Raw genomic sequence first — 25721 nt, forward strand, 5'->3', positions numbered from 1 at the left:
CGACGTCTAGACAAGAAGGACGTAAACAACATGTTTTGCTGCCAGACGCGACGCGACACGCCCCGTGTTTGGTTTTCACGCTCTCCGCTTTACACGGTTTGCTCTTTGATTCGTGCAAGAAAAGTATTGGCTCCATGCATGAAGTGTGTGCTTCGTCAAAACAAATGGGTCTATTTAATTATAACTGGAGATCAAGTTAGAAATAACGACTTAAACAGCTCATTCTCTTATTTATGAACAGCACCTCTATAAATACCGTCTGGACACATTTCACGTTGGATTTCTCACCGGAATGTGTAGCTCCGTGCGCACGGTTGTTGGGACAGCTTGCCAACACGGCCCCACGTTTTTTCTTTGATGTTTTTACAATGTTTGTCCAGTTGCTTAGCGCATGGCGCTGCTTCATAAGAGTTTCAGACACTGGAGGACCATGGGGGCGGTCAGAGGGGCTGCCCTTTCCACCTCCATTCACACTCTGAAAGGCTGATGTTGCGTCTTTCTCTCTCATTGTGCAGTTCCGTTCGCTTATTTTTTGCTGTTCGGTGAAATCGACCTGAATGAGAGTTTTGCGCATTGTTGCAAGAGTTTTGGTTATCAAGGCAAATATTTCATGCAACCGAACTGCATTTTACACGCGTTTTTCTTGGGATTTTTTTGTTCAGTAGATATCCAGCGCATGGGAACTCGTCTTGATTTTTGGAATTGCTACAACTCTCCTCTCTGCGCACCGCAAAATAATTGCCACAATGTTTACGTGCAAAACGGACGACCACATGTGCACATCGACAACAGACTTGTTTCAGATTTGAAAACCTAAACGAGGAATGGATTTACTCGTTTGGCGACTCATGCAAAAAAGCAATAATGTATAAAATCCCTCTGCAACTGTTGGAGGATGGATGTCTAAAGGATACACGTTGGAACAATGCACCCAACTCAAATATACTAGTAATAGGATGGATACGTGCGTATTGGTTGATGTTCCTGGTTTGCGCATTGCCTGAACTTTCTTCGTGCGCAAGTGTGGCAGGATCCAAAGCTGAACACGAAGGATTTTGTCCCAACAAACTTAATTCCAATCTCTGGGTTGATGCGCAAAGCACCTGCGAGAGAGAATGCAACTTCGATGAGGTGGTGTTATTTATGCATTATTGCTTAACTTATAATCATCAGTTCATTTGGTGTTTTGTTCATTTAAATCTGCGTTCATGAATGCCGTTTTGTGTGTGTATTGTGTCTGTGCAGGACTGTGCTGACTTTGAGAAATGCTGCACCAACGTGTGTGGTCTCTACAGCTGTGTGGCTGCACGTTTCTCTGATGGCACCCCTGCCCAGCCAGATGGGCAGGGTGGAGGAGAAGGAAATGATGCCCCCACCTCCAACGCTACCTGTGAGGGCTTCATCTGCACACAGCAGGGAGCCACCTGTGACATATGGGATGGACAGCCCATCTGCAAGTGCCAGGACCGCTGTGAGAAAGAGCCCAACTTCACCTGTGCTTCAGATGGCCTCACCTACTTCAATCGCTGCTACATGGACGCAGAGGCCTGCGTTCGTGGGGTGACTTTAACTGTGGTCGCCTGCCGCTTTTACCTGGCAGGACCCCACACCAGTCCACTGCCTCAGGACACTACAACTAACCCCACTCCGACATCCTCCCAGGAGGATCCCTGGCCCCCCACACTGTACTCCAACCCTCACCACCAGTCCGTCTATGTCGGAGGCACAGTCAGCTTCCACTGTGACGTCATTGGAGCCCCCAGACCTGATGTAACATGGGAGAAACAGAGCGAACGGCGCGAGCGGCTGGTCATGAGGCCGGACCAGATGTATGGCAATGTGGTTATCACCAACATCGGTCAGCTTGTCATTTACAACGCCCAGGTGTGGGATACAGGTATCTACACATGCATCGCACGGAATTCTGCGGGAGTTCTTCGTGCAGAGTACCCGCTGTCTGTCATCCGCCGGGGCAATGAGGATTTCTCTGAAGATCCCGAGATGCCCATGGGAAGGCCATTCTCACCAGCAGACTGCCTGCATGAAGTCGACCTGAGAGTGTGTAGTGGTGAGCGTCACGTGGACTGGTATTATGACAGCAAGCTGGGCTCCTGCATGGCCTTCAGCAATGGTGGATGTGACGACAGCCGCAACCGATTTGAGACGTATGAGGAGTGCAAGGCCTCCTGTCAGAGAGAAGGGATGGGCATCTGCTCCCTGCCAGCTGTCCAGGGCCCTTGCAAATCTTGGGAGCCACGTTGGGCCTGGATTTCCCTCTTGAAACAGTGCCAGGCTTTTGTCTATGGTGGCTGCCATGGGAATGCCAACAGCTTCAGCACCAAGAAGGAGTGTGAGGCAAACTGCCCACAGCCCAAAAGGAAACCGTGTAAGACCTGTCGGGTGAAGGGGAAAATGGTGCCCAGCTTATGCCGGAGTGACTTTGCTATTGTGGGGCGGCTGACAGAGTTGGTGGAGGATCTGGACTCAGGGTTAGCCCGCTTTAGCTTGGAAGAGGTCCTGAGAGATGAAAAGATGGGATTGACTTTCTTCAATACCAAACACCTGGAGGTGACTATTGCCAAGATAGACTGGAGCTGTCCCTGTCCCAACATCACCATGGAGGAAAACCCTTTGCTGGTTATGGGTGTAGTGCAGGATGGCATTGCCATCATCCAATCAGACAGCTATGTCAGAGCCATAACTGAACGCAGACTCAAGAAGCTACGTGAGGTCCTAAATAAAAAGACCTGTGAGGTATTGTAGAAGTCCCAGGACTCCGACCAGTTAGCCCACATAGGGTCTGTGGTCACCTTTACCGTTAGCACTGAAGATGGGCATTAGAATTGCAAGCTGATATTTAATAACTCTTTAAATCAAATGACACAAATGTTATATGTTAATGAAGATATGAGATACAATTTTCATGTACAATATATATTCATTATTGTTACACATTCCAGGTGTGTTGTGAGTCCATTAGTATCAATGCTGAAATGTTATTATATATAAATTTAAATTGAGATATTCTTTCTTTTGAAAAAAATAAGATAGTAGCCACACAAAATGCCTAGCTTGTGCCACTAAAGGAATAGACACCTACATAACCTCTAAATTGTGTTTTTCTGTTTTATTGTATTATGTTTATTTTATATTGGGCTCTTTATATTAGTCATTTACATAGGTGTTTTATAGAGGTTTACTTTTGTAACGTTTTGTTTTGTATGATTTAAAGATCTAATGTGCAGCACATTGCTTCTTAAATATCTCCCTTTGCAAAGCACTTCTAACTTTTGTTTTACTGACAGTCTGCAAACTGAATGAATAAAAAAAAGAAGGAGTAGTTGGCAAATATAGCACGAAGACAACATATCAGTGAGCCTTTTTACTCAAGTGTGCAATACAGAAGAATACATAATGGATTACAGTATTTCAGTTTGGATCAAACAACTTCATCTCTGTCAATTTGTTTCAGAATAAGGGAAAACAATTCATTAAAACTTCTGCAAAATTTGGCAATGTATCTGAGCTTCAAGTGTAAGTTAAGGCGTTTTGACCATCCTGCTCCAATACTGGTCGGCACCCAGAAAAGGAACCACAGGATTCTTCACACCAAACTCTCCTTCCTGAACAGAAGACACTTGTTGTTTGCAGGCATGTCCACCTAGAAAAGAAAACATTTGAAATAATAAATCGGGAGGCCGACATTAGCATGACTGCATTGTATACTTTGTGACCTTTTTACATTTCAAAAAGGAACAAATTATACTGGATGATTAAATGAGTTGTTTACTTGCCATTTTCTCCAGGAATAAACCATAACTTTGTGCTGTAGAACTGAGGAGGGCAATATCCCTGAGTCCCCACTCTGAGTTCCTGTAGGATTCAAAAAGATAAACTTATAGTATATCCCACAATCACCTTTGCATTATTGATTGTACGGATGACAAAAACACATGAACTTTCATGATTATCTATACAATGCTGTTCTCACTTACACAAAGCAAATACATGCTACTGCATGTCAAAGTGAAATCTATGGCTGCCCGTCTTTTTGACAAGAGAACCACTCAATTCCTTTCAAATCTCTACATAAAAGAATTAACTTCCATAAGCATCACAAAGATTTGAACACACTTTACCTCTGCCGTAGGCTGTAGTCAAAGTCAATATTACTTTGAGGGGTGATCTGACCATTCACTGCATAGGGCTGAGCATAACAACAAAGGATGTTATATAGCATTTATTTACATACATTTAGATTTGATAATAACATCATGCATGTGGTGAGTGCATGTCTATAACAACATGTTTTTTTTTACTCACTCCATATGTCAATAGAAGGCCTTGAGGCTTCAGCACTGCCCCAGCCCCTTTGAATAAACCCTAGAAGAAAAATAATGATCACATCACATGGGGTGGGGGTTGAGAGGCAGGAGGGATCACTACTCTAGCCCTTTTATTCTTGGTCTCTTTTATAGACTAAAACATCGGAGGCAGACATTGTAAAAAGGCATTGCTATATAGTTATTATCTGAGTAGTTATGAGTCAAAAGGCTCCTACTGTATATACAGTATACTCTGGGGGGCTACTGGAGTATTTCAGCTTTATGGAAAATGAACACCTGGACCAGTCAATAGATCACTGCAAAACACTGGCCAGACTATCGCAATTTTGAAAGAAGAAATTAAACATGTGCACTTGCAAATTAAGTTGAATTCATAATCAGTAAAACACTCAACACTCAATTCAATACACAACAAGGTGTTGCTGCTCTGGTTTGGCCAATAGCTTATGGTGGCTAATCGTAGCCGATTTAAGATTGAGATTTTTCTATGTAACTGATATGACTGAGAAAGTGTTATGACTTCTGCCTTTACTATATTGTTGCTACAGAAACACCATTTCATGATTTACTCTTAACTGCCACTGGAGGCCACAATGGTCCCCGGGTAGAGCTTTAAACCACAACTATGTTTGTGTGGGATCAGGGCTTGACCCACTAGGAGGGCCTCCAGCTAAAATTAAGCAGAGGGCATCTTACAAGCAACTCATTTTGTGGCGCGTTGATTTATTACATTTTTCAAAGAAATATGTACCATTTGCACGACTTGAACTACTTGCAAATAATGAAGGCCTTAAAACTGATTCCATCTACGGGTCCCATTACTACACAGTGCCTCAAGATTAGGAAATAATGCAGGTGATGTTTTAACGTTTCAGTATATATTGTGCTTTAGTGGTGCATACAATATTACAAAAACAAATGTGCAATTTATCAAATTACCACACATATAATCTGGGGCCTTCAGGGGTCCCCAGGAAAGTTTCCCGTTTTGCCAGTAATCTAGTTTTGGGCAAGATCCTTTGGTCCTTGGGTTAGATGAAACCAACTACATGTTAATATAAGCATTTCTAAAAAAAATAAAATAATAATAATAACAATCAGCAGTCCTACCTCAGTGCAAGCCATTGGAGAAATGTGGATCATATTGATGTTGACTAGCAGATCGAGGCTCTCTGGCTGAATGCCTCCCCAGTACTGATAGGGCAGAGAAGCATCCAGGTGGATGGCAGGCCTCACATTGTGCTGCTGGTAGTGGGCTCTGTACGCTTCGATACTGAGAAGAGGAACAAAGGACATGATTGTAAAACAACAAAACCCAGTTATGCATCAGTAGTATGACATTAACTACCGCAATACCCGAGCTCAATGACCAGTGCCTTGATTCAAGTTTGCTACGCAGAAACTAACCAATACCGTTATCAACCGAGTTTATTCATTGTTTACACTGCACCACAGTTACAATGTGAATTGTTACTAACTGATACACGCACGCTGTGTTTACCTGGCAAGAGACTGGCGGTCAAACTCTGAGGGCTGCCACACAATATTGCGCAGGGCCTGAGCGAAGTGTGTGACATGCTGCCCGGTACCGGAGGAGATCTCCAGAGCCTGCAGGGATCTCCCGGTGTTCACGCTCTCCCGGAGCACTGCGAGGATGGGTTCCTTGTTCCTCTCCGCGGCGGCGGCGTTCAGCATCGTTCCAACAACCGGGTACAACTGTCGAGCTATGCGGTACAGTTTATGAAACAACTCCAGTATGGCTGGGTAACGTCAGTCCAGATTGAATAACTCAACACCACCCACGAATGTTTTGTTTTCGGCTGAAAATGGTCCACTTCCGCATTGCCTCACGTCACCGAAATGACATCCAATGGGAACACTGGACGGGCACACGTTCTCCTCTGGTGCGCTGCTTGGGTTAAGATCAATATAACGTTAGGCCGTCTTCGCCGACATAAATACACAATAAATCATAAGTAGAATGTACTTGTCATTGTTTATTTCCCTTTACGTGGCCTAGTGTTCAGGTTTTTAATTATGCTGTAACGATGTTGCTCGCATCTGTTCAATACACGCCTAACGTGCTTCTGTGTATTTTAATAGGCTTACTGCATTTAATGCAGTCTTAAATGTGCACAAAAGAACGACATCTTTTATATATGGGTCTCTTTATTCAAGGTAAAATAGCATTCAGGTACACATTCTAATTTACAAGATTTACAGTTTCACACTAACATTTCCCCAAGGCTGACATTTAAATATTACAGACAAAGCGATCAACATGTAATAATACAAAAAAACATGTCTGAGGTATAGGAAATAAATACAACAGAAACAGCAGAAATGAACAACATGTTTTGGCAAACACAAATGTTACATAACAGGATTTGTATTGATATAAAATAAACAGGCTTGAGTCCTAACACCAATCTAATGTAAAATGGGCAAATGAGTTATATAGGGCAAAGTTATATAAAAGAGACAATCAGAATGGAAAGATACTACTGTGAACTATTACTCAGGTATATGAATATGTTAGGGAACATTTGTGTGGGGAAAACAATCTGAAGCAAAGGTAACTTAAAACACTTTTTTATGATCATGGTATACTTAGGTATTCAGCAGAATAAAATGCAAACATATTATATTACAGTGACTTACATAGTGTGCTTCTGTGATGAAAAGTGGCCTTGCATATACCAACTTTACTAAATTAGACAATATTCAATGACGTGGCAGCTGCTTTCATGCAATTGTCACCGTATTGTCCTTCTCCCCCAGCCCAGGTGCATGTTCTGCATTTTGACTCTGCTCATTAACCATGCTGAGTGTCTGTGGCGTGTTGGGAGTGGACTCCTGGCTCTCAAGTGGACCATTTTGCAACAGAGATGGATTCAGACTGAGGAAGCTCTGGTTGTTTTCAAGGGCATCCAGACTGGCCATGGTCGTGACCACAGAATCACTGAAAATGGTGTTTGAGAAGACGGAGTTGAAAGTGAACGAGGAGCCAAAAAGTGACTCCTGCACGGGAGATTTGGGGTCGTCTGTGGGAACAACAACAACAACAACTGTTGGGTCTCTGGGAGGTTTGACAGGAGGCTCAGGCTCACTGGTATTCGTCTCAGGTTCAGGCTGACTCGGTGCTTCCTCCTGATTACTCGTATCTGAGACCTGAACGGAGAGCGAGTCAGTCTTGACCAGCACCCTGCACTCACTGTTTACACTGGAGCGTCGGGACGACCCCTCTGCGGTGGAAATGACACTGCTGGCTCGGGGGAGACTCGTGGGCGACCTGGACCCTTTCTGTCGCCCCTGTTTCCCCAGAGGGGTGGAGAAGCAGTTGAGGCAGCCAGACATTGATGAAGACTGGCCCTGAACATACAGCACTGTGATCGGTGAACACGCCAAGGCCCGGGTAGTTTCAGCTTTGCTAGAGCAGGATTTAGAATTCATCCCACTGAGCGCTGGGTTCATTTTCAATGTGCCCGCTGAATCTGACGAGCGACGCGCCACTTTCCCTCTCGACCCCCGTCGGATGCTCTTGATTGAGCCCCTTGTGAGCCAGAAGTCATGAGAGAGCACAGGGGCTTTCTGCTTGGCCAGAGACTGGGCAACATGGTTCTGGCTGTTGGTGACGGGCAGGGTGGACGCTTTCTCCTTGTGCTGCTTCTGTGTGTGTTGGGGGGTGGAGGTATCGCAGGGGGGCTGGAAGGAGGAGGAGCGGCGTGACGGGGGCTGCTGGACAGGGCTGCTGCCATTTGACCACGGCTCATTTTCCAGACTCATGCTGAACTCACCGCTGCTCTCGCTTTGGGCTCGACTCTGGATGCCATTCAGCCCTGGACAAAAAAAAAAGATGATGGTGCTTTTTTAAAGAGCTGCAATATGGACACACACGTTCACTTCTATCGTGAAAATGTGTCAGCTGTCTCAACATATTCGTAATGACCAACAGGGGGCAGCAGAGTCAAGTCTTTCTATAACAGTTGTTGGGCTCATGTCATCGGGATAGAGATTAATATGAAACAAGGTCATGATTGCAATTTGATGGATTTGCTCTAATTCCCGAGCTGGTAATACATCTGAATGCTTGATGAATCCTCTCAACGTGTATCCACAGGGCTTTACCATGATTTTGCAGCTCGTCGTTGTCCTCAAATCCAGATGGCACAGCACTATCATTTGAATCCTTGTCTGTGGGGCATAACATGAGAAATCACTGAATGGTTATAAGTGAACAAGACTTTTCGTCAATTTTATTTTCAACTCCTAAAATAATAAAAAAGCACAAAAGAGTGCTGTCTTTGCTCTCCTTTCCTCTGGACCGATTCTGGCATTCTAGCATCTAACTAAGGACGATGACATCAAACAAAACAGTGGCTCATGAAGGCCTCTACCTGTCACCCAGAACTCAGAAGCATCTGGAACAGTGTCGGTGGTGTCAGTGGTAGTGATGGTGACGTGGCCAGATGGTAGAGTGGTAGGAAGATTAAGGTGGAGGATGGATAAAATGGATGTGGTAAGGGATGAGGACAATGTGTTCTTCCTGTCCTCCTCAACATCAGCCTCTAACCTTTCCAGCTGTGCTGAGCTGTTTGCCCACTGCTCCTCCTTGAACAGGGCGGAGGGGTACGCCAAGCTGTTCAGGGCTGCATTGTCGGACCAAGGAGTGGAAGAAGTGGAAAGTGGGTGAGGGATAGACAGGCGAACTGGTCATGGAGATTAGGATGTATTTTTGTTCTATGCATATGGAAAACATGAGGGAGGGATTTGTTGCTTTCTCCATATACCACACAGCCATCTATACATGTGGTTTTATACTGTTAATCCCAGCAGTGCAGCTGGCTCCTGGTAGGGCAGACCTAATGCAGCACCAGTGTCCTCCTGCAATGCACCATTTATTTTACCTCTGATAAATTATCCCAGATTGTCTTCAAATATAGCAGCACTGCTAAAATGACTGCTGCAAATGAATGCTTAAAGAATGTATTATCATTACTTGAAATGAGGTTTGCATGGATGGACACATTACTATGAGTGCAACTGCTTGGAAATATCCTTACTGAAAAGTATGACTCCTACTCACTCTACGGTTACTTTGGTGTTACGTTATGTAAGAGAGTAAAGAATAAATCCTAGATACACTTAGTATTATGAAGTTAGTTAAATGAAATGCTACAGTCACAATGAGGGTAGACACCGGGGTCTTTCTTACACATGGAACGCCGGAAGAGGGACTTGACTTTGTCTCTGTCCTTCAGCCTGTTCCTTAAACGGGGGAACATTTTGGTGGCTATTTAACAGCAAAGTGCAGTGACATGGGAGGTAGACAAAGGAATAGATGCAAGCAGAGAAAGGGATGTCAGGGAGGAGAGAGGGAAGAAGGGAAGGCAAGACAAGGGTATAGACAGAAGAGTGGAGAAACACATTAAGAAACAAGAAAGACATGGAGAAGACATATTGGGGACTGTTCACACAGACACACACACACATATGCTTATCTTTAAACATTTTGCAATACCTGCATTATGTATGTATTCACAGTTTTACCTATAAAACATTTATTTATTTAAGTTTTTGTTTTTGGTGGAGGAGGAAGTATGATTTTGGGAACATTTCTGTTCTACAAATACAACTTCATGTGAAGATGTAACTGCTGTGGCTATCGGTTCGTCCATGCCGCCCTGTCCTCTGCCTGTGGACGTGATTCCACATGAAGACACTCCTGAATGATCTCTGGGGCCCTGCCTCTAATCTGACTTCCATGGCTGAAGCAGTGAAGGGGGGACTTTGGAACTTTGATGAGACGGTCCTGCCACTGCAATGGGAGATAATCAGGTGAATTCAAGAAGGTCATACTCACTGCTGTTACGTTGGGGTGAAATGGCATCACCTGCCAAGTTGGAGGCTGAGCCTCCAGAGCCATCTGAGCTGATGAAGGAGTTGTTGTCGGGACAGGAGAGGTGCGGCTCAGCGACGGCGGTGTGTGTGGGTGTTGGTGGGCGGTCGGGTCCATGCTCACGGCTGTTGGATCTAATCAACTTCTTCAGTTTCAGAGTGATCCAGTTTCCACGCCTGTGGACGGGCAGATTTACAAGAAAAAATCAATCAATCACCAATCACGCAAAGGTGAACTAAATTAGCAATTGATGATAATGTTTGCCTGATATACAGATTAAACAACGCATACTTGATGCTGCTGTTATTAATGTTCTGACAAATATTTACAGAGAATCTTGCAGCTCATTGTTTTGGCCCACTACTTTACTGTTTTAATTCACTCTCCCTGCTCTCGTAGCAGCTTTTTGGGCTGCAACTATTTTCTGTGAAAACTAAACCCATACTACTGTACCTGCCCAGGACCAAACAAAAGAGAAGAAGTTAGCAACTAGCTCTTTAGCAGCTACACATTTAGTTGCCTCATTTTGTCAAAGAGATAAAGAAACAAAACAATTAGCACATGGAAAAACACAGTGGAGCTCAATGTATTGTCACATACAAATGGTCAAAAAACAAAAAAAATAGATAATTGTTACTATTGCAGGCAACTTACCTACGTGGAGGCGATGGCTCATAAAACTTGTACTGGTCCATTATTTTTTCCTCCAGCTTCTCCTTCTGTCTCCTCAAATCATTAAGCTTGTCACTGAATAGGAAGATAGGCAGATAGAAAGCTAGTTTATAATTTATTACTGTGGTACTTATAAAGTATAAGGTACATTTTGGGCTTTTTGCAAGTATCAAACACTTCAATGTGTGAGAGAATTGCCAAATTACTGTAACATGCTGTAAATCGACACATAAGACCCTATTTAATGCTACATTATCTTGTCACGGTATTTGCTCACATATACTGTCGCTCTTCAACATGAAACAGATCCTTGCTCTCCATAGTCTGCTCCAGCAGGGTTCGGTTCTGTAGCATCAGGGTCTCGATCTGGCTGAGCAGGTGGCGACTCTCTTCCTCCAGGTTACCCTTCAACTGGCTCAGCAGCTAGACATCACACAGACAAGCCATATGTGCATATGTAAGAATATATGTAAAACACACACTATTGTGCAATTATTAAAACAAGAAATTGCATGACGATCCATAAAGTCAGCCTATTGAGCCTATGAAGCCCTGACTATGAAGAGTGTTTGTCCAGAGTGTGCTGAGGTTGAGAGGTAATTACAAGGTATAGTTATATTAATTAATAAGCAAAACTACACCAGCCCAGCCTGCTGCATGTCAATACCTCACACTGGTTGGTGAGCTTTGTTGAGGTGATGTCCAGCTGCTGAAACTCCTTCTTGAGTTTGGAAAAGTCTGCCTCCAGCCAGGTGTGCTCCAGCTTGGCCTCATTCAGCTGGCTCTTGAGCTGTTTGTGATCCGCCGTCAGCAACTCATTGTCATTAAGAAGATGACGATGTGTCTGGTTCAGCCTTAAAAAAAAAGAAGATGTACAGTGGTATAGCTCCTTGTACAAGCCCACATCCATTCATTCGCCTGGGTGTGCATGAGTGCGTGCTCTCGTGGGTGTATGTATGCGTGTAATGTAATTGCCTCCTCACCAGTCCTTCTCGTCACGGAGCCTGCAACACTCAGCAGCAGTGGTCCTGTGTTGTTCTTTCTCCAAAGCCATCCTTATTTGCTCCTCCTTCAGAGCTTTCTCCAGGTCTTCTAGCTTGGTTCGCTCCTGCAACAGGCTATTGTACCTGAAGATACCACCACATGGACATGCATGAATACACAAATACAAGAATAGGCAGGGATCTTGTATTACATTGCATGATGATAGTGCCTTTCCCCTACCTGTCCTGCAGCGTGCGATACTCCAACTCCAGTGTGCGATGGGCTTTTTTCAAACAGCCATGCTTGCCCATTAGGGCCTCGTCTTCCATGGCTTGCCGTTCATGCAGAGCTGCCAGCCGCTCGTGGTCTCTTAATAGCTGCTCTTGAACACCGCGCAGCTCTTCACGTTCCCGTATAGCATTGTCCCGTTCGCTTTCTGTCCCTGACTGCTGCTGCTGCAGCTGAGCATTCTGGGCCATGAGGGAAGCACTCTGTGAGTTCAGAGTGGATTTTTCCACCTGGAGGAAAAAAAGGGATGAGGAGTTAATGTCACATTCCATGCTTGCATACTGTTTCAGAGGCGTGAATATACTTATGTGTGTACGTTATGTGTACCACAGAGAATAGTGTCTGTTGTAGGAGCACCTGCAGGTTTGCATTGTGTGTCTGGAGGGCTGTATTGTTCTCCTGCAGTGAGGCAGCCTGCCTCTGCAGGGCGAGAATCTGAGCCTGCTGACTGTCAGACTGACTTTCTAGCTGCCTCAGCTGGGCCTGCATTGCCTGGCGCTCTGCCTCAAGGGTCGCATTCTAGGGAGGAGGAGCGGAGATTATTGTAAAATGTGATATGCCTTCAGCACATTGTTTGGTCTACTAATAGCATAAATTAACATCAAAAGCAAGTGCTAGTGTGGTTTAAGAACCAATAGTACCACTTTATAAATTGTTCACCGTATAAATAATTTACTTTGAGAAAGGCTAACCCCTTACATTCCTCTCCACTTCAATGAGACGGTCTTTGAGCTTCAGCAGTTCCCTGGTGGCCTCCTGGCTTTCACGCAGCCATTCGCTCATTGCCTTGCCAGTGTCCCTGGGAGGAGTGGAACTTAATGCTGTCCACTCTTCCTCCTGCCTCTGTTGCAAGGCCTCATAGCGCAGCTTCACCTGTGGGGTCAAAGGTCAAATGAATCTGTCGCAAAATACAATGTATTCTTTGAAGGGAGTTTTCACAGATGTGACACAAACAAGCTTCCAAAAGTGAAATCTTATGACACGACTAACAGTCTTAAGCTCTTGGCGCAGCTGCTGGTTCAGGGTGGAGGATTCCTGTAGACGGGCCTCTAAAGCTGCCATCTTGTCCTCTTTAATCTGAAGAGATCTTTTCAGAGACGACTCTAATTCTGACTCCAGCATCTTAAACCTGCTGCAAAAAGGAGAGAAGAGATTTAGTCCAACTGTGGCAATTTAACTCTCCAAATTTCTTACCATATTCACTTCAAAGGTACTGGATGGGAACGCCAAGCACCTGTTGTCTGGTGCCTCCTGTTCAGCCTCCTCTGCACTCCCCTGGTTCAGAACCCTCATTTCCAACTCATGGGCCAGCGTCTCCAGTTCATTGTATCTCTGCTGGGTCTTCAGCTTCTCGCTCACCAGCTCCTAAAGATGGACATTACATGTGGATTTCACAAAACTTTCTTGACCTTTACTGACACGTAGTCGACACATTTTGTACACATCAATAACTTTTTTAATTCCCCTGTTTAGGAAAGTATGTTTGTAAATCTTTGAAATTAGTTCAAGTGGTAGGAAGAATCTAAGCAAAGTTTAAACCAAAATGACAGTTAAGAGTTTATAAAAAAAAGTTTAATTTGTGGTAAAAAATGCCTTCAAGGTTAGGACATCATTTCAAATCCACATAACCAAATATTTATTTTTTTGTAATTACTTCTCTACTATTTAATGTTAATCTAAAGCCCTGATGAATACATTGTAATTGAATCAGCAGACCACTGCACTTGGTCTGGGTTATGGGTTACTTTATGTCCTTCATATTTGGACATAAAATGATATTCACAACAGAAGAATGCTTTCCAAACACCTGGCTAAATTAATGTCACAAAAGAAAAAAAGAAAAAGAAAATAATATTTATACATTTTACAGTATTTGTACTTGCTTTTCATTAAAGTAATAAGTATTAAAATAATTGTTTTGTTCAAGTTAGACTAAAATCAATCAAAAAGTAAAATCTGTGAAACACATGCACACTGCTGCTGTAAAAAAACATTTTCAGTGAAACTTCAGGGTATGTCCGGGTAGATTATTTTATTCAGTCAGCGTAAACTAGACAGCACAGACTTCCTCCCCTCACCTCTCTGAGCGTGGCCAGGGTCCTCTGATCAATAGCAGCTTGCTTGGTCAGTTCTCTGTTGTCTCTCTCCAGACCTTTGACCCTCTCAGCAGTGTCCCTTAACCCTTCCACCTCCTTGATGAGAAAACGCATCTCCCTTTCCAGGCTGGCCATACAAACATTGCTGCTGTCTAAATTGGCTTCCTGGATTTCAGCCTAAAACAGAGAAAGGTAGAAAATGAGCCATTTCATTGAAGAGCAACATAAGTATTTCAAACATTGGAAATGCGGTACCATGGGTAAGCAACTGAGACCTTTCCCTTCAAAAACAAGCCTACCTACCTTCTGGCGGAGTCGTCGGTTCTCTTTCTCTAGCTGCCTCTTTTCCCTCTCCAGGACTGTGGTTTCCTGCTCCAGGCTTTGCTTATCTGTTTCCAGTTGCTCCAGGCGCCGTGCAGAGATCTGAAGTTCCTCTAAAGTGGCCTGCAGACTCTGGTTTTCTGCTTCCAGCTCCTGAACCTCTGCCTCTAGGCGCTGAACTTTCCTGTCTAAAGAGATGGAGGGAGGGTTGTATGCTTGCGTAACTGAATCTTTTACGTTGATTTGTGTTTTTGGATCAACAGAACCTACCAGTGTTATCGAGGGAAGTCTGTAGATGCTGGTTAACTGTGTCCAGTGCCCTGCACTTGGCCTCCAGTCGCTGTGTGTGCTTTTTGTCATAGGAGGAACGCGTTGGCAGACCTGTGAAGATGCTGTCATGGCAGGGACTACTGCCCTTCGAGCCAGGGGAGTGATCACGCGAGCCAACAAAACAATGAAGCCTATTGTGATTGTTTTCTAAGACCTCCAGATCAGACATCAATTCTTTGAAATGGTCTCCTTGGTCTGCGTCCTCCAGCTGTCCTTTCTCCTGAACAAGAAGGTCTGGATTATCTGTGAGGAGGATCTCACTCTGGACTCGCTCCAGATCTGCTGCATGGAACAGCTGATCACAGTTTGAATGGCCGTTCAGCATCTGCTGTGTTACTGCACTGTGTGGTAATACATCAGTGCAATATTCTATATTTGAGCAGGTGGTTTGCAATCCTGTGGGTTCATCTGTTGATGAGGTACAGTTGTTGGTGCTACAGATCACCTGGCAGACATGATCACGCTCAAAGTGGTGGCCATGTTTGGGCTGCGTGTTTTTGTTAATCGAGACAGCTCTCAGTTCCTCGATGGTCCTTAAGAGACTTTGGTTCTCCTTTTCCAGCTTCAGCATCCGACTGCAGGTCCTCTCACTAACCTCCTCGCTCAGAGTCTGCTGGCCTTTACACAAACACATGGTGGCTATTAGGAGACGAGGACTTGAGACAGACAGAATGAAAGAGTTGTAAACAGGTGCCATTAATCCATAAATCACAAATGTTTGGTGAAACAAAGAGTTTATACTCTTGGTCATATTTCACCATACAAACTGTAAAATGTAGAAACATCAAATATGCATCCATATGGTATGTCTGACCCTGAAAAAAACATTTAAAAAGTGTCCCTGGGATAAAGCGCTCATGCATGCATGTATGCTGAACACAATTACATATTTCACATATGCATTTCCTTACTTACCCTCCCTACTATTCTGATCAAAACCCTCCATTAATTATCCCACTACGTCATCTTACTGGATCAGCAGCTCTTACCCTGAGAGTTCTCAGTGGTCTTGGTAAGCTGCTCTAACTCCCAGCCCAGGTGCTGGGACTCCTCCATGCTCCTCCTTTGAGCCAAACACAGAGCCAGGTTCTCCTCCTGCAGCTCCTCAGTGCGCCTCTGATCTGCCTCCCTCTCCTGAAGTGGGGAGACAAAGTATCAGCAGAAGCATGAGAACTGATTCTGTCCAGTCGCAGAACAGACGGGACAATCAAAAAGAGGACTGGGGACTCTAATGTTGAGCTCTAGATGATTTTGAATAATACTGCCGATGATCTCCTTGTGTGCAGACGTCTGACCTGCTCCATGTCATGGACCCTGGCCTTCAGCAGCAGACTGTGCTTCTCCAGCTGGTGTATTTTATCGGAGCGTGCCCTCCCGCCTGCCAACTGATCCTCCAGCACCTCTTTAGTCTCCTGTAGAACCCTGTTATCCTCCTTCAGCTCCTGAAGTACACAAAACATCCCCGGGCCCCCCATCAAAAAATAAATCAATATTTGATCGCTGCAGGATTCAGTGATTTCCTGAGGTCCAAGCATATAAAATCAAAATTCATGTATCAAAATGAACTGGTAAAGCATTTCTAAGACTACATCAACCTCCACTTTGGCCTTGTAGACCTCCATCTTGTGCAGTTGTTCCCTGTAGCGTCCCACTTCACTCTCCAGCTTGTCCGCCTTAATGGCTCTCTCTCTCAGGGCGTCCAGCTCGTCCCGGTAGGTGCGGGCTGCACGGGCGTCTACAAGCAGCTGGGAGTTCTGGTAAAGGTTCAGACAGAAGCATGGCTTATAGCTAAAAGTTATGACGCTCTGCATCCTTCTTTCTCATCTATTTGTAAGTCTTCATGTGTCTCTCAGCACGAAGTCATTGTCAGTTTGTTACCATTATTTGTAATCAAAGCTGCATTGATCTTCAAAGAATAATCGAATAGTTCCCAATTATTTTTTAATAGTATTTTTGCTTGAAATGGCCATAGCGACAAAGCTGTATTCCATTCAGTCTGTTTTTCATCAGATAATGATAAAATAAAATCTTATGTGAAATTATTATAACAAAAATGACAAATGTATTGTTTTGGCCAGACTAGATTGATGGACATATTCAATGTGAAAGGGACATTTGACACATGGATGGAACCAAATCAAAAACTCAAAAGAAATCGCTTTTTTCAGCGACAAGAATATTTTGAGTGGATGTGGACTAAAGCTTGACCAAAACTAGACTACATCTATGAAGGATAAAGATGACAAAAATGAGCATTTTCATCAATATTGTAACACTGAAATCGCTGCAAATATCAACATGTTGGAAACATATGAACCATGCCAACGTGTGCAGCCGCAAGGCTAAAACAGAGGATACAAATGAGATCTGCTGTTCAGACAAATCCATATAAGCTTTGTTTGTATCTCTGAGTTCAGAGGTTTAAATGTGCTGTCATTAAGCACCGCTCTGCAGAGAAGTATGGTGTGCAATAATCTATATAATCCGCAGTGGCCAGGAGGTTACTGTGTGCCACCATCAGAAGGAGCTGCATCTATTCTTTGTCATTTCTAACTACAAACCTCCTGCTGGATCCTCTTCAGCTCTGCCTCCATGTTCTCCAGCTCATGTCTGCAGTCCAGCGTCTGCTCACTCTTCTCCTCTCTGGTGGGGTCACATGGGCAGTGCCGAAAGGTTAGAGTGAACTACTTTCCTGCCATCATTTGCAAACGACCATATACAAATACACCTATGACATTTTGTGTTTCGCACATTCAAAAGTAGAATGATCAATGTTGTTACACTCATGCATTGTAAACCACACATAATAAAATAAAGCTTTAACATAAAGCTTCTTAAGCCCCATATATTTGTATTTCTCACACGTTGTAGAGAAACCGATGCAGCTTCAGATGTATATTATGTACATGAAAGAACAGTCTCAGGCCATCTCCATACATGATTTAAGTGGTATTGTGTTTGCTCAGCGGCAGCAGGATGTCAATCTGAGCCTCCCAACAAGAGAGGACACTACAGCCGAGTAAATGGGAAGGAGAGCAATGATGGAGCTGAGATCTTGGTCGGATCAGGGTTAGTTTGTGTGTGTGTGTGTGTGTGTGTGTGTGTGTGGGTGTGTGTGTGAGTGTGTACGTGTGTGTGGGGTGTGTAAGCACATGCAGTATTTGCTGAAATGCTGAGCCAATGTGGGTCAGTGGTGGTGCACAGCCATGGAACCTGCCAAGCAGGCAGTAATGTGGGCCAAACTCCCAGAGGCATCTCTTATCCTGTACTATCTTTCTCTCTGCCTCTCATTCACTCTCTATTGGCAGTTCCCCAGGGGACAGGCTAGCTAACATCCACCCTGAAGTGAAACTCATGATAGAAACTGTGTATATGCTCTGGCATGTTTGCTGCAAGATGATTTCATGACTGTGATTGTTTACATTATATGTAAAACATTGAGCCACAAGGAGTTTTTTCCCTCTTTTTTGCTGTTTGCTTTCTTGTCTAACTACATTGTACTCGTATTTGCTATTTTAGTGAATGCAATTAACTGTTTGGTACTCACAGTTCTTGTCTAAGTCGTCTGATCTTGGCCTTGGAGTCAGCCAGCTCCACTGCCAGGTGTTGTTGAGTACCTGTCTGCTGCTGCATGCTGGGAGAGTAGCTGCCAGACTGCGGGCTGGAGGGGCTATTGAGCAGGCTAACCCCACCTTCCTTTTCCTGCATTAGCTCTGCAATAGTCTGTAGAAAGGACAGGTTACAGATTATCATTTGACTCAATTTATCTCTTAAAGTCTTTGCACTCAGAGAAGAACTGAAGCCGTTCCACTATCTACATCAAATGTCGACATCTTATCATGCTTAGTTTGTAGCTACTTTATACCCCAAAACATCTTCATGTATAAAATATGTTGTATTACCACAGAGATATAACCTGCAGTTAATATGTATCTCTTAAATAATCAGCAAAAAACAATCATACCTCTTGATGGGTGTCCCTCTGGTCCAGCACATGTCGGAGGTGCGTGGCCATGTTCCTCGCTACGACCTCCAACTCCTCAGAGTGCATCTCGCTGGAATCCAACCACTGCAGATCCAGCACGTTCTCCTGACTGTGGGTCACCTGGTAAACATGGAAAGACGGGGAAGCAGGAAACAACACAATATAATGAGAAATGAATTCACATTGGCACAAGGATCCTCCAAATGCAGTAAAAAGGTGACATCAGCAGTTTTGTCTTTCACTTCTGAATAAATCATTACGACTTCCAACAATTTTATATAGACCATATTTGTCACAATATATGCAACTAACAATACTATATTTGCTGGTTGTGAATCCTACTGTATTTACAGTATTCTATAGTTGTATCAGACGCAAGCACAACTACACACAAACTGATTTCCTGAACAACACAGTGTTGTTATCTCATAAAGTCATATACCTCCTGAATATGTGCAGCTATGGCAGCTTTTGTGTCAAAGTCAAGTGTCTGGATCCTCTCGATGTACTCCTCCCTTTTCTCACACTGAAAATAAAAATGTAAACAGATTTAAATCTCCACATCTCATGCAGTCTGTCTGTTTCAGGATTTCTGCAAAGAAATGACAAGATAGTCAGGATTTACCTGAACTGCACAGCCCAACAGAAGTAGCAAAAGCTTCTTCATTTCCTCCAGACTTTGTTCTGTTAAGAGGAAGAAAAGCTTATTATCTGAAATATGAAATATCAGATTGAAGTACTTAGTGCTGCTGGTATGGATTAAAGTAGAATAAACTGCTGGCTGGTGAATTTGGGTCAGCACTCGCCAAAGCCTAACCATCACAAAGCAGTGTGGTTATCAGACATAGAATGCAATTTAATTCAAACTTTATCAGAAACTGTATCGTGAAACCTTTGTTGTGGAAAATGCTACTTGATTTTCATTGTTCAAATTAGAAACAAAGATTATCGCACATTTTGCATTATTTAAAATGTTTAAATGTATTTAACAATTACATTATTGTTAGTAGTTAACTTTAGTTTAATTGGATGGAACTGATAGATTGTTTTTTCAAGTTATGGATGTATCCTTTTGTCAAATAAACTTAATTTTCTCTCAAAAGTTTTAGTTTGGCCAAATTACCAATGATCTATATTACCCATGTCCTTATTTTAGGTGAGTGATTGGAAATGAATGCAGGGCTTATTGAATATCAGCAAACATACTAATCAGGCTTCAAACCACAAAGTGACTTAGCAGCTCCAAGATGAGAAATAAAAGAGCATACCACTGTAAGGAGTCCTGCCAAGCAGCAACACATTTGGCAAAGGAATCATTATTAATTGTCTCAGATTATCCTGAAAAAAAGAGAAACAGCGAGGAATGAGGGTAGAGGAAAAAAGGAAGATGAGGACATTTCAGGCCAAACTAAAACGAGGACTGTATACAAGACTTCTTGCGGTCTAGCCAAAGTGCTTGAATGGACAGGGACGTATGTATGTACAGCACATAGCAGCTGCTTAAATACATGTATAGAAACACAGCCAACAAATGGAGGAGAGCTCTGAATGGTTAGAGCCAGTTTCCTTGGTGCAGTGTTTGGTACAGCCTTGCATTTATGTCAGTATGTGTGCTGTTGTGAGAGCAGTGTAATAGTGTCTGTTATTAGCTCCTAATGAGGAAAAATGACACTGTAAAGGAAACTATTATTGATTCCCATATGCTCAGAAAGTCACAGTTGACTAGAATCATTTAATTCTTAGATGTAATCCAGTCCACCGTGCACCAATAGTTACATTTTCCTGTGGCAGATTTTTATTGCACCTTTATCAGTTGAAATGATTGTTTGTCCTGAATGTCACTTGTAAAGAAGCTCACAGATGTTGTATTTTAGATATGTATGATGTTTCAGAGTGTGTATAAAGACTCTTTAGCCACAGTGGCTACATGGCTCGAGGATGGCACTGCCAACGGGTCAGTCTGCCATTTCGGTCCGGCCTAAAACATGGTAGTGGGATAGGTAGTGGATGGGCTGTGACGGTTATTGTGAAACATCGGTACTATTACTAGTACAGACATTCCTGGTCCCCACACAATGAAGCACACTGACTTTGGTGGTCTCTGAGTTTTCCTGTTGCGCCACACTGAAGTTGACATTTAGGGATTCTTGACTGAAATAGCGCAGCAACTACAGATTACAGCCCAAATTGTAATAACTTTGGTCATCCATTGAGTTTTTATCTACTACCATCATCATGTCAAAATCTATATTGTCCACTACTTTGATTAATTACCAAATACCGGCAAAAAAAAGGAAATTCCCATCACCCTCAGCTGTACTTGCAAATTTGAGCATGCTAACACACTAAGATGGTGAACATTAAACATTATACCTGCTAAACATCAGCATTTTGGCATTGTGATTGTCAAAATATTATCATTCTGACAAAACATGTAGCCCCACAGAGCAGCTAGGATGTCTGTAGTCTTATTTTCTAACCAGTACAGAAGTCAAGTCCTTCAGCTGACCTTACACATACAAATAACCCAAATCAGATCAGGATGGGATTTTCACATGACAGCAGATAAAAGATTCAAGAGCTGCCCTACATCTACATGTACTGCAGTGTACTTCAGAGTTATTTTAATAGGAGCAAAGGCATGAATAAAAAGCTGCAGCCTGTCTCTGGCTCAAGTGAATGCTGACGTTTTTCTCTCCTGAAGGGTCCTTGGATGGAGAGCTGCATTGGTTTAGATCAACACGACTAGAAGTAACCAAACCTTGACTTTACCAAAAGTGAAATACAGTAGAAACGATAATGAGACATGATGGTATCAGATATGCTGTTGATCTGTTGTAACAAAACAATATATAAACCCAATCTTTTTTATATTCGTTATTCTTTTGCGGCGCTAATCTGAAGCACTCGATCATCCCATCCTCAGTGAAATTACTTTTCTTGTGCTCTAAACAGCTCTTAGCAGAAGAAAGCTTAGCTTAGTTGTACTTAATTACTCTTACACAGACAGCAAATCCAAGATTCAACATCAGTGGTGTCTGCCAATGAATCTCGTGACTTCATGTGCCACTCTAAAGCTCTGTCTAAGGCTCTGACTGCTGTCTGCTCGCTCCTGTGCTGATTACACAGATGTGTACATGGCTGATATTTAGGGCATGCATTTTAAGAACTAGTTGATCTGCTGTGACACAAGTGCTACCAACTATCTGGTTTGCGCATGTGTGAGTCAGTGTGTGCGTGATGGACGTTGCAAAATTGAGACAGAGTTGAAAAATCCGATGTTCAGATATCATAATCCCATGTAGAGAGAGAGGGAAAGCTTGGTGGCCTGTTTGGATACTTTATATAAAATATGGATGAGAAACAATGGGAGGGAACATCCCAAACTTACCAGATAATACATCTTTATTTGTTGGATGAGGAAGTTCAGGTTCTGGATCCTCTGACTCTGATCCTTGCTCACTTTCTTTGCACCCTGAGGTATAGCTGAGGGATTTCTAAAGGCACGACACAACACAAAGGCATTTTACTTGACATTTCTGCTATTCACAAACAAACTAACGGCTGTCAGTGGAATGGAGTGAGAGGAAGCTGCAAGCTGGTAAAAGTCTTGGCTCAGGGATCGCCATGAAAACATGTATGAGGTCTCTATTCATTCCTAACTTTAGCCCCAGTGACGTCATTCCTTTCAGCCAAAACACAGGACCGCTTGAGCCAAATGGGGTGGCATTAGACTTTTCACCCAAAGGAAACACTTTAGCTGGATTCTTGGGCTGTTTGAACGAGCCTAATGTAGTCCGGCGTTGAACAACTGAAGTGCTGTCATTCGTGAACCTTTGTGCAGTTTAATAGGACAGACCTCACCTTGTTGCTCAGGAAGGGAAACATGTTGTGTGCAGACATTAAGAGTAGCTCCCAAAGAGATGGACTGAAATTCTAAATATAGAAGTTAGAGTGAGACAGACTGACAAATAGAAAGACATCATGGATGACAGAGAGACGTAAGTGCTGCATTGTACATCACTTTTTTTTAAATTATGCCTTTCATCATCTCTGTGCTGTTTGTCCTGTTTCTGTGACTCCTCCCTTCCCTTCCCATCTGTGTCCTGGACCCACGAAACACCAGCAACCAGGGCCTAATCCCAGAGGGTCTCCCAATCCAGGAGATTATCCCGCCTCTTGCCCTCCCCTCGACGCAGCATTGTTTTGCATTTAGAGCTGGTTATTGTGACCCTGGGGGATAAGTGGGATGAATGCATACTGTAGACTTGGGGTGGCTAGACAGCATTATCCACAAGTGCATTGGGTCATCAGTTTTGTTTTACCCTATCTTTGCAACTCTTCAATTTTAGTTGAACCATCAATGTCTGAAGTGTCAACATGAAGACTAAAACCAGGGTTTACAGCAGTTTGTGTCTCATTGTAAACTGCCAGAGGACCGTCAGTTAATATTTGTTAAGAGTGAGGTTAATTCCCTCAGAACATAAGGCACCTGCATCATAATCTCTTAAGTAGGGTCTTGACAGTATCTATGCATTTCCTCAAGTTTTCCCATAGCTGGTCTATTTCATAGGTGATGGCCCTTACATTTTTTTGAGAAACATAACCTGTAAGTAATGAGGAAGTTGCATTTGAAGACCGCTGCAGACTACAAAGATACCCTTTAATACTGAAGAGTGACACAGCCAGTACTGTTGGTGGCTGGATGTAGCAGAGGCTTGATACTGCATCAGTAGCAGCATGAGGGGAGATGCTAACTAATTCTTAAAAAAAGACTTAATACAGCTTAATCGAGATGATTTCTAGTATTGGAACAATACACTTAATCATCATCATCCTTAATTGCTATTTAAAACCATGACAATCAACAGCTTCAAAAGACAGGCTACTAATCTAGATAACCATCTGGACACTGCTCAGAACCTAACTGATAAATGTGACACGTTAAACATAAGCTCCAACAACAAAGATGTTGCTTGACGTGACTTACATCTGTGTCATTATATCATTCAAAAAGCCTCCATCCAGTAATACAGACAAGTCGAAGTGCATGCCCCCATCATGTGGCACGAATGTCCTCACCTAAACAAACAAAGAGAGGAGGATGCACAGGATGACAGGTTGATATCACAGTCTGACAGCAAAGCAGAGCCTTCTGTAATACTTACCCACGTGACAAGCGGGCTGAGCATGAACTCAACACAGGGCAGAACAACTCCACTTTCCATCGCGACCGAGCTTGTGGGTGCTCAATCTCAACCGAACATCCCAACTGTCAATCAGGGGAAAGACCGGCAGCGGGCCAGCGCCGACATGTTCTTCAGAGGTCTCGCATGAGTGCACTATCCAAATGGTCCGGTCCACCTCATTTAAACTGACGTCAGTCGGGAATGTCCTCTCGGCACTGCGGTTTATATCGTCGCTGTTTTTCCAGCAGTTTAACTGTCGCCAAGCTGGTGTTCAAACATCCCGTCGGTCCGTCCTGTCCCATCCGCATCCCGTCCCGCAACACCACACACACGGTAACATCCTCCTTGGTCCTCTGCTGCAAAGGCATCTGCCCCCCCCCCCCCTCTCTCTCTCACCCCTCCCCCTCCTCCCAGCTCCCCCTGCGCATCACACAGAAAGAGTTAGCACTGATTCAAACTATTTTGAAACTATATTTCACGCTGACAACCAAAAGAGAGATGTCCAAACCTCAAAAGCTCAGTCGAGACGTCGCAACGTGACCTGCTTGTCCAGCAGACCAATAGAGCTAATAGAGATATCGGACATTTCTTTGCCGATAATCTGTCACCATGACAACCACCCCCCCTCCCCCCGTCATCAGCCTCTCTTTCACGCGACCACAAAAGGCTGAGGTGATATTTGGTTGTTCACGTTGACTATGACATAAAAAGGATTTACCACCATGTACGACGACGACTTTTACTAAAAGTTCAGAACATGTTTTTCAATCATTATTTAATTACCAAGTTTACAATGTAGCCACAATTCAAACAACAATGAATAGTAAACACAATCAAAGTTTATTAATTCAAGTTAATTCCCTCAACTTGAGTTTTCAAATCATGATTTGCTTCTAACAATAATAAAGCGTACATTATAAGGGTACTTTATCCGAGTGAAGTTCTTCACCTGAATACAAAACTTCCAAACTCATCATGCCAAGCTGAAGCTGCGAGTTAGCAGCCTGTGATTGAGCTAAGAGCGCCACCTTGTGTTTAAAACTGGAAGCAAATCTTTCATTGTTGTATTTTTACAATAATGTAAAAAAAGAAAAAACGAGTAATAATACACTTTAATTTCACTTTATAACAATGTTGTACATAATTTCTTCATATAAATAGTAATATATACAATTGTCAATTTTCTAATACATCAGTCCTGCAATAAATCCTAGCGTTATAATGTTTAGTAGTGTTTTAGGATGTAGTTTGTGGTGTTGTTGAACTGTATTGCACTATACAGAGGGCTGGTTCTACTATTTAAAAAAACAAAATAGTGTCGGTGTAACGAAACACAATTAAACAACACAACAAAAATATAAAATGAATTGTGTTATTTAAGTCTTATTATAAAATGCTTTGCAAAAACAAAAAGCTTCGTACGAATAAGACAACATTTGAACATTTCCTCGAAAAAGCTATTCCAATTTTCTAAATACATTAAAATGCCAGATGTTTTCCCTCAGTCAACAGACAGATACACAGTATATTGTCCACTTGTATTAACACAGAAATAGTTTGTGCTGCTATTTGACATACCATTAACTCTAATTATTCCATGTAATGTGAAGA

General features: G+C 43.1%; 3 protein-coding genes across 3 annotated transcripts; 1 reads left to right on the top strand and 2 right to left on the bottom strand.

Annotated features, from left to right (window-relative positions):
- The first annotated feature begins 864 nt into the window (after nucleotides 1-864).
- wfikkn1 (WAP, follistatin/kazal, immunoglobulin, kunitz and netrin domain containing 1) lies at nucleotides 865-2829 on the top strand. Its single transcript, XM_034537346.1, has 2 exons — nucleotides 865-1131; nucleotides 1246-2829. Exons 1-2 carry the CDS (start codon nucleotides 865-867, stop codon nucleotides 2761-2763), a joined length of 1785 nt encoding a protein of 594 aa, XP_034393237.1. The 3' UTR covers nucleotides 2764-2829.
- Nucleotides 2830-3367: 538 nt separating this feature from the next.
- mettl26 (methyltransferase like 26) lies at nucleotides 3368-6187 on the bottom strand. The gene is made up of 6 exons (XM_034537356.1): nucleotides 5848-6187; nucleotides 5457-5619; nucleotides 4324-4383; nucleotides 4140-4207; nucleotides 3795-3873; nucleotides 3368-3661 (listed from the first exon to the last, which is right to left on the bottom strand). The coding sequence occupies exons 1-6, from the start codon at nucleotides 6039-6041 to the stop codon at nucleotides 3605-3607; spliced, it is 621 nt and encodes a 206-aa protein (XP_034393247.1). The 5' UTR covers nucleotides 6042-6187; the 3' UTR covers nucleotides 3368-3604.
- A 904-nt stretch (nucleotides 6188-7091) lies between these two features.
- On the bottom strand, nucleotides 7092-24149 carry LOC117725101 (girdin-like). Its single transcript, XM_034528584.1, has 29 exons — nucleotides 24090-24149; nucleotides 23912-24003; nucleotides 22313-22418; nucleotides 20190-20259; nucleotides 19547-19605; nucleotides 19364-19447; nucleotides 18901-19041; nucleotides 18484-18659; nucleotides 17498-17579; nucleotides 16532-16690; nucleotides 16232-16378; nucleotides 15926-16070; nucleotides 14877-15554; nucleotides 14589-14794; nucleotides 14268-14462; nucleotides 13424-13554; nucleotides 13180-13321; nucleotides 12889-13062; nucleotides 12547-12708; nucleotides 12142-12419; nucleotides 11901-12044; nucleotides 11585-11771; nucleotides 11195-11340; nucleotides 10900-10992; nucleotides 10210-10421; nucleotides 9562-9639; nucleotides 8744-8995; nucleotides 8475-8540; nucleotides 7092-8185 (listed from the first exon to the last, which is right to left on the bottom strand). The coding sequence occupies exons 1-29, from the start codon at nucleotides 24147-24149 to the stop codon at nucleotides 7092-7094; spliced, it is 5559 nt and encodes a 1852-aa protein (XP_034384475.1).
- Nucleotides 24150-25721: the final 1572 nt, after the last annotated feature.

Source organism: Cyclopterus lumpus, chromosome 1, assembly GCF_009769545.1.
Source record: "Cyclopterus lumpus isolate fCycLum1 chromosome 1, fCycLum1.pri, whole genome shotgun sequence".
NCBI lineage: Eukaryota > Metazoa > Chordata > Actinopteri > Perciformes > Cyclopteridae > Cyclopterus > Cyclopterus lumpus.

What these genes read in the sequence shown, in the direction of transcription:
- wfikkn1 (XM_034537346.1), top strand. Translation starts at nt 865, where the DNA reads ATGTATAAAATCCCTCTGCAACTGTTGGAGGATGGATGTCTAAAGGAT. An exon ending in GAGAATGCAACTTCGATGAG is followed by an intron (nt 1,132 to 1,245) that starts GTGGTGTTATTT and finishes GTGTCTGTGCAG; the next exon opens with GACTGTGCTGACTTTGAGAA.
- LOC117725101 (XM_034528584.1), bottom strand. Translation starts at nt 24,149, where the DNA reads ATGGAAAGTGGAGTTGTTCTGCCCTGTGTTGAGTTCATGCTCAGCCCG. An exon ending in TGGCAGGACTCCTTACAGTG is followed by an intron (nt 19,606 to 20,189) that starts GTATGCTCTTTT and finishes TCCTCTTAACAG; the next exon opens with AACAAAGTCTGGAGGAAATG. An exon ending in AGCTCACCAACCAGTGTGAG is followed by an intron (nt 11,341 to 11,584) that starts GTATTGACATGC and finishes TGTGATGTCTAG; the next exon opens with CTGCTGAGCCAGTTGAAGGG.
- mettl26 (XM_034537356.1), bottom strand. Translation starts at nt 6,041, where the DNA reads ATGCTGAACGCCGCCGCCGCGGAGAGGAACAAGGAACCCATCCTCGCA. An exon ending in GACCGCCAGTCTCTTGCCAG is followed by an intron (nt 5,620 to 5,847) that starts GTAAACACAGCG and finishes TCCTCTTCTCAG; the next exon opens with TATCGAAGCGTACAGAGCCC. An exon ending in CTCCAATGGCTTGCACTGAG is followed by an intron (nt 4,384 to 5,456) that starts GTAGGACTGCTG and finishes TTTTTCTTCTAG; the next exon opens with GGTTTATTCAAAGGGGCTGG.